The 20,112-nt window shown below is 34.3% G+C and overlaps 2 protein-coding genes across 3 annotated transcripts in view; one reads left to right on the top strand and one right to left on the bottom strand.

Annotated features, from left to right (window-relative positions):
* LOC109039548 (ABC transporter G family member 20) overlaps positions 1-3,986 on the top strand; it is a 49,939-nt gene extending 45,953 nt beyond the window's left edge. The window contains exons 14-16 of the mRNA XM_072296053.1: positions 243-419; positions 3,017-3,103; positions 3,493-3,986. Of these exons, the coding sequence (XP_072152154.1) occupies positions 243-419; positions 3,017-3,103; positions 3,493-3,725 (497 nt within the window). The 3' untranslated portion in view covers positions 3,726-3,986. The remainder of the gene's footprint in view (positions 1-242; positions 420-3,016; positions 3,104-3,492) is intronic.
* Positions 3,987-4,518: 532 nt separating this feature from the next.
* Positions 4,519-20,112, bottom strand: part of Ctl2 (Choline transporter-like 2) — a 68,148-nt gene continuing 52,554 nt past the window's right edge. For both annotated transcript variants that reach the window (XM_019055047.2, XM_019055048.2), the window contains exons 5-13: positions 19,610-19,811; positions 19,122-19,252; positions 14,759-14,924; positions 14,207-14,450; positions 13,296-13,473; positions 9,765-10,051; positions 8,656-8,950; positions 7,641-7,857; positions 4,519-7,072 (exon numbers count right to left, since the gene is read on the bottom strand). In XM_019055047.2, coding sequence (XP_018910592.2) covers positions 6,969-7,072; positions 7,641-7,857; positions 8,656-8,950; positions 9,765-10,051; positions 13,296-13,473; positions 14,207-14,450; positions 14,759-14,924; positions 19,122-19,252; positions 19,610-19,811 — 1,824 coding nt within the window. In that variant the 3' untranslated portion in view covers positions 4,519-6,968. The remainder of the gene's footprint in view (positions 7,073-7,640; positions 7,858-8,655; positions 8,951-9,764; positions 10,052-13,295; positions 13,474-14,206; positions 14,451-14,758; positions 14,925-19,121; positions 19,253-19,609; positions 19,812-20,112) is intronic.

Raw genomic sequence — 20,112 nt, 5'->3', positions numbered from 1 at the left:
TGCAGTCCAAATATGCCGCTTTGCTTTCGAATCAGTTGGCCTGATCCAGGCTCGAAAAGTTTCAAATAGGCATCTAACTGACATCAATAAATTTAAGAGCTTTCGGTTTGTTAGCCTGAATATATCGATAGAAAACTCTGAGTTTGACATTACTTTACCTATTAAGATGAATTCATATTAGTTTTTAATAATTTCATCGGAAATATGGATTTTCATGAAATTCATCTTATTTCATTTTTCAGGTATTACTTTTCTGGAGGTTGCGTTGTCCCACGTAATAGTTCAAATGACCATTTTGGTCATACAAATCGTGGAATTATTGGCCATCATATTCTTGGTTTTTGGTCAGCCGTTTAAAGGTGACCCCACCCTGGCATTTGCATTGCTCGTTGTAGTAGGAAGTCAAGGAATGTTATTTGGTAAGTAGACGATGGTTTATTCTTATTTTCTTTTTGGCGATGTGCATTTTTACAGTCTGATGAAACTTTTGTACACCTAAATATGAATGGATACCATGATATCCACAAGAGGACGCGCGTAAAAAAAAAAAAAAAAAAAAAAAAAAAAAAAAAAACCACAAAGAAATCGACAAAAAAAAATTATTCGTGCGACGTAATTGTCATACGAAGTTATTTGAAGGTAGAGAATTTCATTTCTGTATCAGCACTTGACGCATGTAAAAAGAAGAAGAAAAAAATTTGCATAAGGTAAGATCCTACAGTTCTGAATGTCATAAAAACGTCTTTTTCTCATTTCCAATAGAGAAATCTGATGAGCATTCTACGATTTTGTAACACTTTTCGAATGTAAGGAAACCTTCATTATTCAATGTGGCAAGCTAAGCGATTAATCCATAATTTACATCTTAACAAGTGGATTCTTGGCAAGTGAAGGATTATTTTGATTATTTGGTTTCACAATGAAATGAGAAATTACACTGATCGACAAAACAACGAAGGAGAACAAAAAGGAAAAAAACAGAGACAAATTTTTGAATTTCTAAAGGCCGAGCTTTATTAATTATGGGATGCCAAGTCTGAAAAAAGTGGGGAGAAATTCAAAAAGCGCAAATTTTCATGAGCACAAACGATGATTTGAGCAAATGATTGCCCTTAAAATTCATAAAAAGGAGACAAGGAAAACTAGAGCTGACTGGAGCCTCAAAGAAAGCCTGAAAATTCAAAACGCCTTCACTTACGAGCATATGCAATACGGACATCCGTGGCGTTCGAATAGTTGCATCCAGGCGTTGAAATAAAATGCGCTCAATGATTGTTGCATGCGATATCGAGGGTGCCGTGCTCGTCTAATTCCAGCGTCGCTATTGTGTCGATGAAGTAAAGTTATTACTGCTTTTTATTTCGACATTTTTAATTTTTTGAAAAACGTATTAATTGTTTGAATATATTAAACTGTTGCCGATCCTCGAAATAAAACAACTAAAAAAAAAGAAGTATCCGTGTAAGATTTGTGGAGGTCCTTTTAATCTACTGTACCGAGTCATCCTTTGTTTGGATTTTCCCCTGTTTTGAAAAAAAAATTATTCTGACGTCTAGGTGCGAAATTTTCCTACGAAAATCCTCGAGACCAGCCTAAACCCTGGTAAAGATTGGCGGTAGAATCTGTGTTCCAAAATACCATAAAGCCGGCTGTAAGATTTCCAATAGCTTCTGTAGCCGGCTGTACAATTTCTTTCAGCCTTTTATAGCCGATGGCGACTAAGCAACAGCCAGACGATAAAGTTTATGCTAAACGTTACTAAATACGGATACTAGGACTTAGTTAGTTTTTGGACCACCGCTCTCTTTTTGTGCCGTAGTAACTTGATTTATTTTGCGAGGAATGTTCCGTACTTTTGAAGGATGCCTGTCATTCTTAATATGTTGGAGGGCTTTCAATTTCTTATGATACTGTGCAATATCTCTGGTGTGAAATAGTTGTTTCAGACGCCGTGGCACGTTGCGGCGGGCGGGCAGAGAGCATGAAACGCGCATTGGCGCCTACAAACCTAACAGGGATACTTCACGCATTGCGCAATGCGTGAAGTATCCCTGTTAGGTTTGTAGGCGCCGCAGTGCGTCGCCGCTCCGCTTTGTGTTAGGCTTTAATATTTTATCTTGCGGAGTCAGCGATTTATAACTCATGATTTTGAAATGTTTGCACACTCTGTATGGATAATTCTCATTTTAATTGATGAAAAAAAATATGTGTTAAAGGAAAATATAATGTGTGTTTTGTAAGTACCAATGTAGTTCCGTATCAAACTTAATGATTTCCAAAGCACACGAATTTCTACACAATTTCGTATAGCCTTTTATAGCTAATGGCGATAAAGTGTAAAGCCCGGCGATAGGAACTATAGCCCGACTGTATACTTTTTTATAGCTTCGTACAGCCCGGGTATATGATTTGCTCCGCTTTCTACAGCCAGCTATGATTTTCAATAGCCTTCTTTAGTCGGCTATAAGAACTCCTGTGGTATTTCGAAACGAAGCTCCTATCGCCAATTTTTACCAGGGAAATTCCATGCATAATTTTCCAGTTAAGACGTTGATAAAATGGAATGCATTTGCAATTTGAAACTATACATTCTGGCCCAGTTTAAAAACAACGGATGTGCCAAAGTTTCCCTATGCACATAAATGTTTTCTCAGATGAGCCAGAAATTTATATTTCCAAATTGTAATATGCAGTCCAAATCATCATGCGCATGTTTCCTTTTAAATTTTGGTTTATTCAGGTACTTGCATGTTTCGGATGAGTCTCAACACTCCTTTTGCGCAGATGGGCTACCTACGCATTTACCACCTTCAGATGTGTGCTTGGATTTGCGCTTTTGAGTAGATACCCGGCACCGTCCATAAAAAGACGTCATTTTCGACTCAGCGACCCCACATTATCCGAATTGAACCATCGGAACTTCAGAGCATTTATGTATGTTCAATTTTATACATCGTAGAGAATTTTGTTGACTTACTTAGGTATATTTTGATTAGAGGTTTCGGTTTGATTTCAGGAATAATATTGTCGATTACTTCAAAAAATCTGACTGCTGCTGGATTCGCTGGCATTGGAAGCAACTTCTTACTCATGTTAATTTGTGGTAAGTTCATCTTAGAGTAGAACAGACTCAAAATTATTTTCAAGTGAGACTTTCAATGCAGACTTTCAGGCTTCGAGTGATCACTGAATTAGCATGATCCCACTCACGGGTTGGGTGGTTGTGCGGCGCGAAATGAACAAACCCTCGTAAAATGGCCGGCGTTGAGGCATTCTAGAATTTGGATCAGTGAAGGAATATTTGTCTCATTTCAGGAAACATGAGATAACAAGAGAGGAAGAAACATTAAGAGAACAACCGGCGGTAAATCGTAAAAAATTGCCTGTTGCATTTTTGATTGGGCAGGCCTGATTGACACATCTGTAATTGGGCTTCTTTTTTAAGGCCTTGAGCATTTTCATTTTTCACCAAATATGCGCTTTATTTTTCAGGATTCTTTTGGGCCCTGGAAGGAGCCCACTACAGCATTCAACTTTTTAACCGATTAGTTCCTCTGACTCAACCAATTATCTCATTCCGAGCTATCACCATGAGGTATTCCAACATTTTCGCCCCTGAAATATTCAAAGGTTTTGTCAGTGCAATGATATGGAATGTGATATTCCTCGTGTTCATCTACCTGTTCATGAAACTTCGCAAGGACTTGTGGAAAGTCAAAGGCTGATTTTGATCAAATATATGAATTGAAACAAGTGCTCAACATCACTGATTCATCTTAAGCAAGAGAGTATTTATTCACTCTGGGTTTTGCAATTTTTTATGACGTAGACTGTACAGTGGACCTAAACTTAACTGTACCTATTTATTTTTTAAGTATTTATTGTTCTTTGTACATTTTATGGCACACCTATCCATAGAAAATTAAGACTTTTATATTGTTAGAAAGATTACCAGTTTTTAGGAAAATAGATTATTTGTTGATAAATTTGTAGTTTTAATTCCGACCAATTATCTTTTAGGATGGATGGTAAGGCTCAAATCTTAAAATGTCGGTGAAAATGCAAATCAATGGCCAATGTGCAAAACCGCGTACCTCCACTGTGATGTTTCAGAATTTTCACTCCTAATTCATTTTATCAAAAAGGAACAAGCCAACTTCAGAGCTTGAACTTTAAACAGAATATTTTGTTAACAGAGAAGAAAAAGTAAGGCAGTTTTTAAGATTTGAATTACATCAACTAGTTTTCGAGAGAAAAAATAAAGTATGACAGGAAGTTTGCAACATTGCGAACGGAGATGCTTGGTTCCATTCTTTTGCCATCGATATTTTGTAACTTGAGGAATCTAGATTTGCAATCAGCAGTAAAGAAAACCTTTAAATATCCCTGTACTTGATGTTTTAAATTAGTAGATATCATGAAGTAAAGCCTGTAGTAGGTACTTAAAAATTAAAAACTTTTTTTCCATGCTGGAAGGATTGACAAGGATGGAAGATAAACAATTATGTGATACAAATATAAAAAAAATTTATGAAATTTAATGATATGATACAAAAAGGAGAGGGTAAATGCTGCAACAGTTACAGTTAAAGTTACAATGAAACAATGAAGGTAGCTTGTTAAGCACAAAACAATCAACATTTGGTAAGCTCCAAGAACTGACCATGTTATGCATCAGAAATTTCCTATGACAAGAAATAAAAATACTCAGTAGGTGCTTAAATTTGAGAAAAATTGATTTATCTCAATGTTGCCATTGAATTGAAGCAGAGACAAGCAGGTTGGGCTTTTTTTGACTGTGTGCTGAAGTTGGGCCAAAAATATAAATCATTTTTTCATTTTATTTTTTTTTTAATTCCGGAAGTTTTTATTCTAAAGGTTCTGATGTTTCAACATATGACTATTAAATTTTAAAAATCAGCAACTTTCTACCTCATAGATGAAATTTAAAACAATATTCACAAGACAGGCAAGATGCTTTGTGGGTAAAATAAGCAACCAACTTTAAGGTTATTCATATCGAGGTCTTGTCATGGTCAAACTGGCTAGCATTTTATTGCACTGAAGAAGCAAATATTTTGGCAAATTTTGACTTTTCATCAAAAAAAAAAAAAAAAAGGACAATAGTTGCTGCGCATCAGCCGAAAGAATATTATCAAACAGAATAAATTGCAAATTTTACAATGATGGAAACAAGATTTAGCGTTAAAAAAAGTTGCAAGCTTTTTTCTTTTTGAAAATGATTCTTTACTCTCCTACGAAAAGAATGTTATCACTTTTTGGGCTAGGAAAGTGAAATCTGTCAAGTTTTTGGCTTACATATTACATTGATAGATATGTTAAAGCAATTTATTACATGCTAGTTTGGCCACGCCAAGAACATCCAACTAAAGTCTTTTGAGACCTAAATTTGAATCACTGTATTTCAATCTCATCCTAGGCATAAAATATTGAAAATTCAACTTTAATTTAACGTTTCTGCAAAGTTAAAACCAATAAACATAACAAGTGATGATAAAACGAGGGGAGCCTGTTTGTCAGACAAAATGGAAGTAAAATATCACAAAAATAATACTTGCACTAAATCAATATGGATGAATTAAAATATATTTTTCTTGGAAAGAAGAAAATGACACTTATAAATTTTTTTTTCTTCTTTTTTGGGAGGGTACAATAATTTATAAAAAATACTGCACTCCTTCCAGATTACTGGCTCTCCCTAAACTTTGACAAATTTTTAAAGAAAATTTTATCCGACAGATACTTGCATTTCAGTGCTTGGCAGTATAATTCAAGAAAAAATAAGGATTCCTCACTTACATAAACCACCTTGGCTGAAGAAGAGCAAATTTCAAGTTTTAAAATAATGCAAGTATTGAAAAAGTTGTCGGGCAAAAATGAATAAACAACTTAATAAAAGTAGAAAATTAACATCTCAATAAAATCGACAAGGATAATAATACAGGGTTATCAGTCTTGCATAATTATTTGACAGACAAATATTTTAAAAGTGTACACTCGTCCACATAAGATGGAGAATAATGTGGATTATAGCTTCAAATTTATTACAAAGTGGTACAAATTAAATAAGGCACTTCATGATAACAGCTCATACAATTATAATAATTGCTATTTCTGAATAAAAATCTAATGATAATAAAATGTTCCGTAAACTTAAATGGTATCCTAAACTTTTTATAGGGCAATATTTTCACTTTGAAAAGGGAAAAATGGGGGGGGGGATTTAAAGTATTTCTGACTAAAATTGGAGAGAAGAAAGAAAATACGAGGTAAAGAATGATGCAGAGGAACGAAACTGAAGGAAGAAACTATTGAAAGTTTGGTATCTTGTTGTAATGAAAGGAAATCTTTCCCTGACATTCAAAATCTAATCATAAAAAGGGTTCTATTGAGCGCTCTGACAGAAATTCTACTGAGGGGACCACTGGAAAAGTTTTGACTCTAAGTTAATTTTCATCAAGAAAATTCAGCAAAAACGTGTGTCATAAAATTTAAAATGAATGGTTGATTTTTTTTAAAAAAAGGTACATTCAACATTTTTAAAGAGAGAAATTACTTAAAAACATGAGATGAATATATAATATTTACAATATGAATTTTTTACTTTAAAAGACAGCCACTTGTTTTCATCATAGGTAACGTATCGATAATGAAACTGCAAAAATACGTATCTTCACCTAAGTTTTAGAAAAATGACTTTTTATTTCTTACTAAGAAAGTCAAGTATGATAGGTGGTCTGTAATGCATTAAACCCAAATATGTGTTTTTGAAGTTTCATAGTCGAAATGCTTCTAAGAGTCAACTAAGAAGGAGAGGGAGAACTGATACGGAGGAACCATATACTTAATTAAAGGAGAAAACATTAACAAAAATAACTACTTAGCAGAAAAAATGTGATTTAAATGTATGATAATTAACAAATAGTGAAAGGAATGCATTGGAGCAATCATGCTACACTAGGTTCATTATGCCGATGCAGAATTTTCCTGAGTGACTTTGACATGTAATACGGACGGTTTGCTGTTCCATCATTTCTTTCAGAATCTTCACCTGAAATTAGAACAAATACAAAATCTTTGATGAGACAAACCTTTCCAATTTTTAAGAATTAAAAAAATGACACGAGCAAATTTTGAGTCTGGAAATGTGTAGATAGGCTTTCAAAGCTAATTTGATAGATAACAGATTTCAAAGCATGAAGGCTGCATACATGATCGTTCCTTAAACAGCACCTCCTTAAGAAGCCTCATATGATTATTGTTGTGAACAAGGGTGATTAATGTGACATTATTGTAGTCTTCTAAAGTGATTCAGTAATGATCGTACAATTTGATCATACAGGCTACACTTTAATTACATAAATTTCAATTACTACTTATAGATATGTTTAAAAGTAGCAATTTTGATAACCATGAGAAAACTTCAAAATTTGATGGTGTGTAGCAGTACGTACTGATACTGAATAATTATTAGTGGAGGGAAGTTGTTTTGAACTCAAGGAACTAATTCAAATATATACGTTTTTAATTTTTATTTCATGAAATCTATCAATATAAGACCTTGATGAGGGAGGATGTAAGTTAAAAATTAGAAGAATAGTAAACAATCTTATACTTACAAAAACATAGGAACAAAGTTTCGATAGCCATCGTATAGACCTTGAAAAACATGGAGGCAATAAGGAACGAGAAGATGGCAACAAAAATGATCGGGACTCCAGGGTAATTCAATGAAGCCATGACATCATTTGGACGGATCATAAGGAAGTAGTACATGATACCAACCATTATTCCTGTGATGACAACTTTTCCGATGAAGAAAAGCAGAGATGTAACCTGAAAAAATAAGAAAGTTAATTAGACTTCATTTCATTTTCAAAATAAATTTAGTTATTTCGTTTGATCACTCCTACTTTTTGCACCAACAATGACGTTAGGAAACAAAATAAACTCCAGCTTTGTCTCCAAAACATTAAAAATAACTCGCAAAAATTTCCAATCACAGCCTCTATTCATTGTACTAAATTAATTTAACCATATGTAAATGTTAATGACGAATCATTTTGGTAAAACAAAAAAATAAAAAAAATCAAGAAGAGAGGCCAGATGTAAAAGGTCTTTAACATGTTGAGGGAAGAGGCTCCTCCTACATTACATGGAACTATTGGACATCAAACGCCAACTCATTTCCCTGTAAAATGTAGAAATTATGCATGCGTATCAAAGGCTGAAGTGCAGTTCAAAACCACATACCTCCATTGCGATGTTTATCTAGATTTTTGCTCCTATTTTATTATTTCAAAGAGAGGCAAGCTAATTTTAGAGTTTAAATAGAATATATGGCTAGCAGAAAAGAAAAATCAAGAAAATGCGCTAGAAATTACGTTAACTGTTTTCCAAATAGAAGATAAAATATGACAACAATCTGCAACATCACAGACGGAGGTACATAGTTTCGCAAATTGGCCATCAATGTGCACTTGTAACAATCGCTCAGGAAGTTTTGAGGACTTTTATGAAAGGTTATTCATGTTGAAGACAGAAAATTCCTGCTATAGAGAAAATTATGCAACATGTTTGGATACAAAATTTGAATGGTGTTCAGTATGAAAGGTTCAGCTGGCTAGCACTCACCTGATCCAAAACAACAACTCTGATTGCATTTCGACTAAGAAGACCGAAGGCATCCTTTGCTGAACGAGTGAAGTTACTGCCGTGGATTGCACACATGATATACGCATTTCGACTGATAAAGCGTAGAACAGCATCCAAGAACGTGAAAAAGCAGCGGAAACACCAGATGACTGCTTTGGCGATGGAACTGTCTTGATACTTTTTGCACGTTTTCTGGATATACTCAATCATAATTCTTATGTAGCCACAAATTGCTATGAGCAGAGAGCCAAAAGCAATTGTCCCAAGGTGATACCTGGTGGAGAATGAAAAAAATTGGGTAAGAAGACTATCAGAATAAAGAGGAGAGAAAATGCTGCATTAAGTGAGCTTCATTACAGTTTTTTTTTTATTCTTAGTCTAACCGATTGCAATACTAGGATGAATACCTATGCTAGTCATAGCAATTCTCGAAATGGGGACTGAAGGAGGACTTGTCATGAAACTTGACATTAATGCTTTTGTTAAGTGCATCAGTTTTTTACAGAAAGAGGAGGCAAAATAATAATTGGTAAAACAACAGGTCAAGTGAGAAAAACTTAACTACATCGATAACTAAACGCAATTTTTTATTTTTTCGCTTCAAGATGACTTGTTTTACAGTTGAATTTTTTAGCTTGTGCTTTCATTTTGAAGCTGAGAGAGAATTTAGCCTACCGAATTTTTAATCATAACTTGTGTAGGAGGTCAAACTACAATGTTACGCAGTACGCCTGTCTGCATTACTGCAGACTAACTGCTGGAATTTTATGTTCATCTCTCGGAACAGACAAGACTAAGGTGGAATAACGCTATTTTTATGATAGTGGATTGATCGTTTGTGTCATACAGATGACAGAAATAAATACTTTGAGCTCTTTATTAGGCCATATATTTAATCAGTTATCAGTAAGCAATTGGGTGCCTTATCTAGTAAATTATCTGGCTTGATGAAAAGATCAAACTTTGGATCTGAATAATGTGTACAACACAATCGACCAATCACACATCTACCTTCACTAAATGTCTGCCTCTAGAACCTCAACAAAAAAATATTCAACTTATCGCAATTAGATATTCCAACATCTTACCGGATTGTCCTGGCCAATGAGCCACAAATAACAAAATATGGAACATCCCGTTTGTGTAGCGTCCAATACCAAGTGGCAAAAACTCCAGCCAAGACCATTTGCGAAAATCCGGAGACAAATGCCATGCCCCACAAAAGTCCGAATAAATTGTAAAGATGCAGATAGTCGATATATCTATCTGACTCACGTGGAGAATACGTGCACTTGGCATCCAAACATGGAGTAGATGGAGAAAACTTGTTGTGACAGTTGAGTTTCCATTCGTTCAAGGTGCACAAATCTCCATCCTGTTTTGGAGAAAAAAATAAAACTGGAGTCAAAAAGGTACATTTCGTAAAACCTGCAAAATAGGGTGTCCCACTTTGAGGGTCACCTCCGAATTTTGATGATGGTACCCTCTAAATCGTTGACCCCACTCATAAAAATAAGATTGCACTAAAGAAAAAAATTCTAAAAAAATTTTTAAGGGTTGCGCACGGCCAAAAACTACCCCCCGGAATAGGGCAAAATGCAGAATTTTGCCCATTTTGACGATTTTTTTAAACAACATTGTAATTGAGCTAGGGTTCTGAAAATTTCACAGTAAGAGCATATGTTAGGGTACTTTAAAGAAAAAATTTTGTTCATGTCATCATGCGTTCCCAATTTTTGCTAAAAATCCTCAAAATCGGCTAAAAACGCGATAATTTCAAGATTTTGTATTTTTGTCTCATGACGATTTTTTCAGCTGACAAAGTTAAATTAATCATGAAACGTACCATTAATTGCATCTTTATACTCATTTTGACCAAAATTCATACTTTACTTTATTAACCCCTCCCCCTCCCCCTTCTTTATAACCGTAAATTCAGCGTTTCCTAAGTTGCGATAGGTGCATGTGATTTTTTTCTTTTTTCCATTAAAGATAATACTTTTATTCATATTCTTACATTTTAAATGTCGACGTAATGTTTCATTAAAGTGGTACTAACTTATATACAATGAGAGAGCATGATGTGAACTTGTTTTTAAAAAAAAAAAAAAATAATAACTTGTATTTTCGAAAAAAAAAAATTAATTTTACTAAAATAAATGGGAATGGACTCAAGCGCCAAACAATTAGAAACAGCATCATTCCTTTCTTCTAAAATACTTTCACAGAAGCTCCGTAGAAAAAGAAGAAACACCGACTCAATATTACTTCAAAACACGAGGTGAATCTTCCAAAAAAAAGTGGCAAGGTGCCTAAACAGTAGAGGAAATGCATGATTACTTCCTCTTTGAATACTTAACAACTGACGCTTCAGCGATAATAACAGGCCAGTTCATCCCTCTGTTTTCGAAACTGGGGCTATTTTTCGGCGTCAATTTGATCCAACAGAAAGTGATTTGAAAGGACTTCAAAAAGTTTGCTTATTCAGTTTAAGATGTTCAATCTTTGCTGGTAAAAACCTCAGCTTTCAATTATTATTGCCCTTAAAGATGCGATTTGTATTTTACAAAAAAGTTATAGGTTAGGTTAGGATGGTTACTTAGTATACTTTAGAACTTCAGAGCATACTACTACTAAGTATAGTTCAGAAAAACGAGTTTAGTCTTCCAAAAAGAAGTGGCAAGGTTATAGTGCAAGGCAATAGGTGACAAAAAACAGTTGAGGAAATGCATTATTCCTTTCTTTTTATGTACCTGGTAAAGTTAGGAGGAAGTTTCGTCAAAGAAGATTCAATGACTATTCATGTGATGCAATTTCTTAATTTTTTCGTTGTTATGAAATCAACCATATGATAGGATGAAAATGTGTGTAATTCAGTGTCATTTTTCACTAGCTTGCCGAGACAATTATCATTGCTCTTTTTAGTTACTAAAGCTTTAAATGTTTTTCTTTTCATGCCATTAGAAATAAATCAATCAAAAACAGACAGAGGCCCCAACCTATCACTAAGATAACTTTAATGTCTTGAAAAAGTGGCCAATGAAGCCTCTGATACTCTCTTATTAATACTATTGTACCTACTTTTTTGTAAAATACAAATCGCATCTTTAAGGGCAATAATAATTGAAAGCTGAGGTTTTTACCAGCAAAGATTGAACATCTTAAACTGAATAAGCAAACTTTTTGAAGTCCTTTCAAATCACTTTCTGTTGGATCAAATTGACGCCGAAAAATAGCCCCAGTTTCGAAAACAGAGGGATGAACTGGCCTGTTATTACCGCTGAAGCGTCAGTTGTTAAGTATTCAAAGAGGAAGTAATCATGCATTTCCTCTACTGTTTAGGCACCTTGCCACTTTTTTTTGGAAGATTCACCTCGTGTTTTGAAGTAATATTGAGTCGGTGTTTCTTCTTTTTCTACGGAGCTTCTGTGAAAGTATTTTAGAAGAAAGGAATGATGCTGTTTCTAATTGTTTGGCGCTTGAGTCCATTCCCATTTATTTTAGTAAAATTAATTTTTTTTTTTCGAAAATACAAGTTATTATTTTTTTTTTTTTTTAAAAACAAGTTCACATCATGCTCTCTCATTGTATATAAGTTAGTACCACTTTAATGAAACATTACGTCGACATTTAAAATGTAAGAATATGAATAAAAGTATTATCTTTAATGGAAAAAAGAAAAAAATCACATGCACCTATCGCAACTTAGGAAACGCTGAATTTACGGTTATAAAGAAGGGGGAGGGGGAGGGGTTAATAAAGTAAAGTATGAATTTTGGTCAAAATGAGTATAAAGATGCAATTAATGGTACGTTTCATGATTAATTTAACTTTGTCAGCTGAAAAAATCGTCATGAGACAAAAATACAAAATCTTGAAATTATCGCGTTTTTAGCCGATTTTGAGGATTTTTAGCAAAAATTGGGAACGCATGATGACATGAACAAAATTTTTTCTTTAAAGTACCCTAACATATGCTCTTACTGTGAAATTTTCAGAACCCTAGCTCAATTACAATGTTGTTTAAAAAAATCGTCAAAATGGGCAAAATTCTGCATTTTGCCCTATTCCGGGGGGTAGTTTTTGGCCGTGCGCAACCCTTAAAAATTTTTTTAGAATTTTTTTCTTTAGTGCAATCTTATTTTTATGAGTGGGGTCAACGATTTAGAGGGTACCATCATCAAAATTCGGAGGTGACCCTCAAAGTGGGACACCCTACTGCAAAATTCAGCTGATTCAACCTGAATTCACAAAATTTTATTATTGATAGACCATAAATTAAAGCTAAAGCCACGGAACTATCGATGGAAAGTAGGGTGACGTGATAAATTGTAAAAGACCAAAAGGTAAGTTAATTATTGAAGTTCTACTATCTGTATGACATCACCTTGGACAAGTGATTTATATTTGCATTATTTCATCGATCATTCGACAGATTTTTCTACTTTTCAATTTTATTATAGTATTTCTATTTTTCATAAGCCTGCATCTCTTCTTCAGACACTGTTAATTTTGATAAAACAAATTTCCAGCTCCTTACCTCAGGCATGATAAAAAAAAAATGCGGGATTAAGGGATAGTAATTGAGTAAAACAACAGGTGGAGACAGAAAAAAATACCTTGTATGAATTTGTGCAAACACAATCGGAGCTGTTTGAGAGGCCTTCTACTTTGTATATAGATTTTCCAAGTGAATACAAATAGAAGAATACAACTGCAGCCCAAGAAATGACTAGGATATCCAAAATCCATGGGAACAGAGGGAATATCAGTGATGTAAGAGAGGATCCAATGGCTCTGAAAAAGGTAAAAATTCAAAATTATGAATCAAAATAAAAGTAGGTCAGATTATGTATTCAACAAATTGGTGGATGGACTATACGGACTAAATTTACCAGAGAGTCTATGTCACTGCGTGCCTAGATTTTGCTGCACCAGGCCCGGTTTGTTTACTTTATAATCAGTATTGGTCTTGCAATAGCAGAAAATTGTCGACTCATTTTTTATTTCTTTTCTCTGGTTGAAAGTGAGTTTGTAACTACATATCTCAACTTGTCATGGTTTTGCTAGGTTACTTAGCTTGCTTCCTTGTTTTGTTTGTAAAGTAAAGAGACCAAAGTTGTTCAAGAGGAGTCGTAAAATATGAAAATCATCAGAGAAATACATATCGGACAAATTCACGATAAAAAAACTGTAAGCTGATGAATAATAAACAAAACAGAATTGAAAAACTAAATATGTAAAATGCTTGGACACATTACTGTAAATTACAGTACTGATGCATTTTGGAACGCTTTTGTCCGTTGTGTAGGGCTTATTTCAACTGAATGGCTAGATCTGAATTATTAATGTTTTCATTTTTAACAATGTCTGTATTTTTAAAAGGTTGGGCATTATTTGCACGAGACCATTGATAAAAATTGGTATTTTTAAGTTTCCATCTAACTTTTTTATTTCTTTTACCAATTCCTCATCGTTTATCATGCATATTTTTTTTATATTATAAGTCAAATTAACAATGATTCCTCACTTGCTTCCCTCCTTGATTAGAGCGATGGCTATTCTGATACGCTTCCGCAGACAAATGATTAGGGAGAAGGTAATGACCAGAGCAATTCCAATGACAATCATAGCCCAGAACCAAATGTCTTCATTGTTGTTAAATGCTTCAATGTAATCTTCAATCGAACGATTAATAATAGACGGAGGAAGCCTGAATTCCGACTTGGGGCTATTTTTAATCTCGACATATTTTCCATAGCACAGGAAAACACCTAAAAAAATATAAGAAAATTATAAATCAAAAGAAAGAGTTGACGTTTTTTTTCTTTTTTTTCTTTTTTTTTGTAAATTATATATTATTGATGATTGAAATCATTCTGATTTGAGGAAAATTGCACTGAATTTCAGAAATTTTCTAAGAAAAAAAGCATTAACTAGTTTGTCAACATAGAATAAGATAAGAAATTGTGAAAAATTTGATACAGTTAGATACTTATTGATTGATTTTCATTTGTTGTTGTTGTTGTTTTTTTCTTGGTTACTCATTGAGAAGTGATATGAGAAGGAAGAAGTAACTTACTGAAAGAGAGGATAACGATGAATGATAGAAGCGATAACCAAATCATGATTCCAGAGAGCCATCTTAGTAATATAATGTAAAATACACTGATGACTAAAGCAGCTAGGGCTCCATAAATGATGTATGCTCCAGATATTTTCAAGTCATCAAAAACTTTTTCAGCAGTCTGAAAACATTTGAACATTGGATGATTAGTTTTGATTCTAAAAGTAAACGGAGAGGTCATAATGCAACATTTTACAATTGGGAACAACTATTTCAACTTCATACCTAAAAGCATTTATCTGCATAGAGAAATGTCGCGTATAACGCAACGCGTTTATTCATAGAGATTCTCTATCTCCCTTTCTCCCATATTTTCGGTCTCTCTCTATGAATTTTCAAAACCTAGCATCGAGCAAGCTTCACTTACTCGTTGCTGTGATCACGTCGTACGCATCTATCTTTATTATATTTTTTATTACCAGCGTCACGAGATGGATTGAAAGATAAGACTCTCTAGTACCGAGCTCCTCTTTTAACAAAAGGAGCCGGGCCACTTCGATTTCCACCGCAAAGCCCTGTACTTCGGATTTTCTTACCAACTCGCACCGCCATCCATTGTGCTCCGATAGTCAGTCCTTTAATCTTTTGTAACGATTCCATCTTCTTGAAAATACACGCGAATTCCTACGTCACTCAGTAGGTATCCGGTTGATTCTTGAGTTGCTGTGTTATAAGCGAACGTTATCCATGGGAGCAAGGTCGGCCAATTCTTTCTAGTATCGTTGATATAATGACGTAGAATTGTAAGAAAAGTTTGGTTAAAACGTTCTACTAAACCTTGCGATTGACTATGGTAAGCTGTACTTGTTTGCTGTTGAATGTTAAAGGAATTGCATAAAGAATTTAATAACTGATTTTCAAAGTGCGTGCCACGATCTGAACTGATTTTATTTATGAAACCGTACTGTGGAATGAGTTTTTGCATAAGAAATGTTGCAACGGTGGAAGAATCAGCATTTCGTGCAGCGCACGTTACAGCGAACCTGGTCAAGGTGCACATGGCTACCAAGACATAAGAATACCCATTTGAAGATGGTAAAGGTCCCTTGAAGTCTAGAATTACATGTGAAAACGGTTTACCAGATAGGGGAGGTGAAATTGGGTGTAATTCTCCATATTTTGAATATGATCGTTTATTTTCCGCACAAGAAATGCATTCTTGTATGTAAAGTACTAAGTCTTTACGTAATGTAGGCCAGTAGTACTTAAATTTAATTCTATCATAAGATCTCTTAAAACCTAAATGTCCTCCGCCCGAATTTAATGAGGCGTGAGCATCTCTTAAAACTTCGTTGCGTAACGATTGAGGAACATATAATGCGAGGTTTTTTCCGTTATGAGAGAACGTTACATGATATAGAATGTCGTTTTCAATGATGAAACGTTTTGATTTTCTCAATATAGCTTTATTTTTAATTGAGTTCGGGGAAGTTATCGCCTGTATAATCGGGGTTATTTCAGCATCCTGTTTTTGAGCGGTTATAATGTACTGAGAATCATTAAAGGAAATTACATTGAGAGATTCAACTGGATAACGAGACAAATGATCAACTGCTTTAATTGCTGGAGAATCATTTTTCATGTAAACAATTTTGAAATCAAAATCAATAAGCTGAGCTATCAATTTATTCAATCTAACTGTGTTAGGCTTGAAATTTTTGAACGATTCCAATGCTTTATGATCACTGAAAATTTTGAAAAATCGACCATATAAAAATTCTGAAAAATGTTTTACAGATTCAGAGATACCTCTAAGTTCTAATTCTGAGGCACTCCAAGATTTAAGGGGGGGTAAAATTTTGGAATAAAAGCCTATTGGATGCACTTTATTATCTTTTCCTCTTTGAGCAAGGATACTTCCCGTGGCGATATTGGAACTATCAACTATGAGAATTGTCTCTAACGTTTCATCAAAATTTTGCAAGACGGGAGGTGAGGTAAATTTTTCTTTGAGAAGAGCAAAAGCGGATTCTGCCTCAGGTGTCCATTCAAAGTGTTTGTCATCACTATTTTTGACAACATCGTAAAGAGGTTTGCAAAGATTGGCAAAATGAAAGATGAAGTTTCTGTAAAAATTACAAGAACCTAAGAAAGAACGTAATTCTTTTAAATTTTTGGGAGGTTTCGCGTTCTTGATAGCGCTAAGATTTTTCGCAGCAGGAGAAATGTCGGAGTTAGAAATATGAAAACCGAGCACATCTAAACTGTTATGAAATAAGCGACACTTATTTGTGCGAACGCGCAATTCGTGATGAAGGAGGCGTTCCATAACAATTTTTAAAAGTTTAGCATGTTCTTCCTTCGTCTTGGAATACACATATAAATTATCAATATATATTACAACTCCATGCCACAATAAATCTGCAAAAACACGATGTAAGGCGCGAGAAAAGCTAGCGGAGCCATTACAAATACCCATAGGTTGTCTTTTAAATTGATATAAACCGGTAGGTGTTGTGAATGCGGAATATGGTCTTGATTTCACGGAAAGTTCTTGTTGATAGAATCCTTGAAGAAAGTCAAACTCGCTGAAAAAATTGTTTTTACGCAATTCGTTCAACAGATTCTCGGTTCTAGGCAAAGGATATCTATCTTTTACAACTTTTTCATTCAATTTTTTGTACCTACTCACCCTTTTTCTTGTTATATGGATTCCACCCCGACACCTCCCTCTCTGCAATTCTTCCCTCGAGAAATTTGGATTCCAATCTTTTAGAAAATATTGATATTTTAACTGATATCCGAAAAAACGTACCAACTTTACTTGCAAAAGCTCAAGCAAGGGATAAAAAGCGTTACGATTCTGATAGACATGAAATTTTCTTCAAACCTGGAGATTTGGTAATGGTCAGCTTATCGAAAAGAAATTCCAAATTAGATCCCTTATTTAAAGGACCTTTCAAAATCATATCTAAAGAACAGTTAGATAATTACATTGTTGAAATTCCGATACGAGGTACTCTATCTAATGAATTAATTCATGTTTCCCGTTTAAAACCTTACAGTAGTCATTCTCCCATCGTTACTTCCGCTCCGAAAAATAGTGACGTCGAAATCGACGATAAACCCGTCATTAACAGACCCATAACTCGTGCCTTCGCAAAAGAAACTTCCGTTTAATCTTTCTTGTCCTTATTTTTCTCATCTGTTCCTTACCTTTTTTCCTTCCAGAGGACATGATCCATCCGTGGCATGGTTAAACCTAAATTTTAAATTTTTTTTTTATTACTTACCAATTTTTCGGCAACCAACCTACTCCTTCGATTATTATATTCTTTGTATGTACATTTCTCCAAATACATCCTACCAATAGCTTTCTTTTTTTCTTATGTTTCAGTTACGATGTACTATACGATTGTAATCTACCAAACGCACCCCTAAACATGGAATCGACAATTATTCAAGAATACGGACTGATCTCGTACTACTTACATCATTTTCTGTACAGTTGAATCTTTCAATCCTACCTGACTGATCATGCATATTCTAAAATTAGCCAGAGATAGTATTTCCCTCATGGAAAATTTAATCCAATTATTCTACTAATGTGTCATTCGATCAACATTAAAAAAAAATTAGCTTTGGTTTTGGAAGAGCCTCCATTAATAAATGTTATTTGATACCAAAATAAGAAGCAGGTAGTTTATGTATCATTGTTGCAACTCAGTCCAGTATGGATATGAATATTATGAATAATTTTAATGCTAAACATTAATGTTGGAGCTGCGACCAAACAACAATTTCACACAGTGAAGATGAATATATTTTTTTTTTTTAAAAAAATAGTGAGTTTTACTTTTTGGGATTGGTAGACCAGCAAGTTCAACAAGGGATACTTGTGTCATGTATAGTTCTGCAAAATGGGCTGACGTCAGATAAAGAAAGTGGTTGGAACATGTTGACCGAATTAACGAAGAGAGGCAAGTGAAAACTTGCATGAATGGTCAACTCTTGGGGTAAAGATTACCTAGACAAGCAGCTGCAGGATGGGCACAAGGCTGCCTCTCTTTTCCTAGAGATAATGGAATGTTTTTATTGGTTTGACGAATTTATTATATTTATTCGTGATTTATATGTACATGCTCAATACTTAAGAGCTTGGCAAACATGGCTGTTGGCTAAAAGATTAGTCCGTGAATGAAAAAGAAGAGTTAACACTAAAAGGGAATTAAATTGATTTCTCAAGTTTTCATTGTATTTTATTGCATTTTAGATAATATATCAACTAAAAATAAGAACAAGTATTGAAAACACCATTTCATGACTCAAACAGCTGTTCTTTCCATTTAAAAATTTTGGGAATAGCCTGACAACTTACGATTCTTGCTTTTTCATAGTATTGAATGGCTTGTGCTCCATCGGTTAAATCTGTCCAATTAACTCTGTTTTCCTTAAGGAAATCGTTTGCACTTTTAATATCTTTAAGGGTAGGAATGCATCGTTTGGCAACTGAAACAAAGATTCAGAGGACTTAGTAATACTTGGTCAAAAGAACGCTTAATAGGAAACACTTAAAAAAGGTAAACAAATTAGACAAGGTTCCCTCGATTTTCCATAGGTATTCCAACAGAGACTTCCCCATTCTGAATGACCCAAGTTTGTTCCTGTTGCAATGTCAGGAAGTCTCTGTACTTCTGAGTATATGCAGAGAAGAAAGTAGCAAAACTTAACTTTTCCTCTAGCTTAGAATTAGTAATTTATTCAACTGTAAAGGTAGAGGAGATTCAGATAATTTTTATACTTGTATTTTACACGAATATGAAACATGCATTAAGGAAAATATGGAAAAGTAAAGGAAGGACTTACTGGAATGACTTTTGATGTAATATCTGGCACATAAGTTTTCATCGATTACACTTTTAAGTTTGCTAAGGCTGTTGACCGAGTTGGCTATCTCTGGCTTTGTGCATATTAGCTGCTTCTGGATTGTCGGCCAGTTTGCAGGCTTGAGCTGATTGATGTATGGATCCGCAGCCCAATTTTCTCTTGGGCATTGTTCTACACAAACCTAAAATGGAATGAAAAGAGAGTAGTTTTACTCAGTGAATAATCAGCCCTGAACGAGACAAATTTCGGAGTTTCATTATCATGGATAAAAAAATAAAATCATATTAATTTATGGAGTACGCACTGTAGTTGTTGCCGCTAAGCGGGCTGTTCATGGAATATACGAAACGCTAAAAATTGGATTTTTTTAAGTGTTGGTGAGAGAACTCTTCGAATTAACGAGCAGATATTAGGATTGTTGCAGAGCTTTCACATGTTCACCTGGCAAAATCTTTTCTCTTGGATCATTTCTACTGGGTTTT

Source organism: Bemisia tabaci, chromosome 2 (genome assembly GCF_918797505.1).
Source record: "Bemisia tabaci chromosome 2, PGI_BMITA_v3".
NCBI lineage: Eukaryota > Metazoa > Arthropoda > Insecta > Hemiptera > Aleyrodidae > Bemisia > Bemisia tabaci.
Note: the sequence above shows the minus strand (reverse complement) of the source record. Positions and strands in the feature narration are given on the sequence as shown.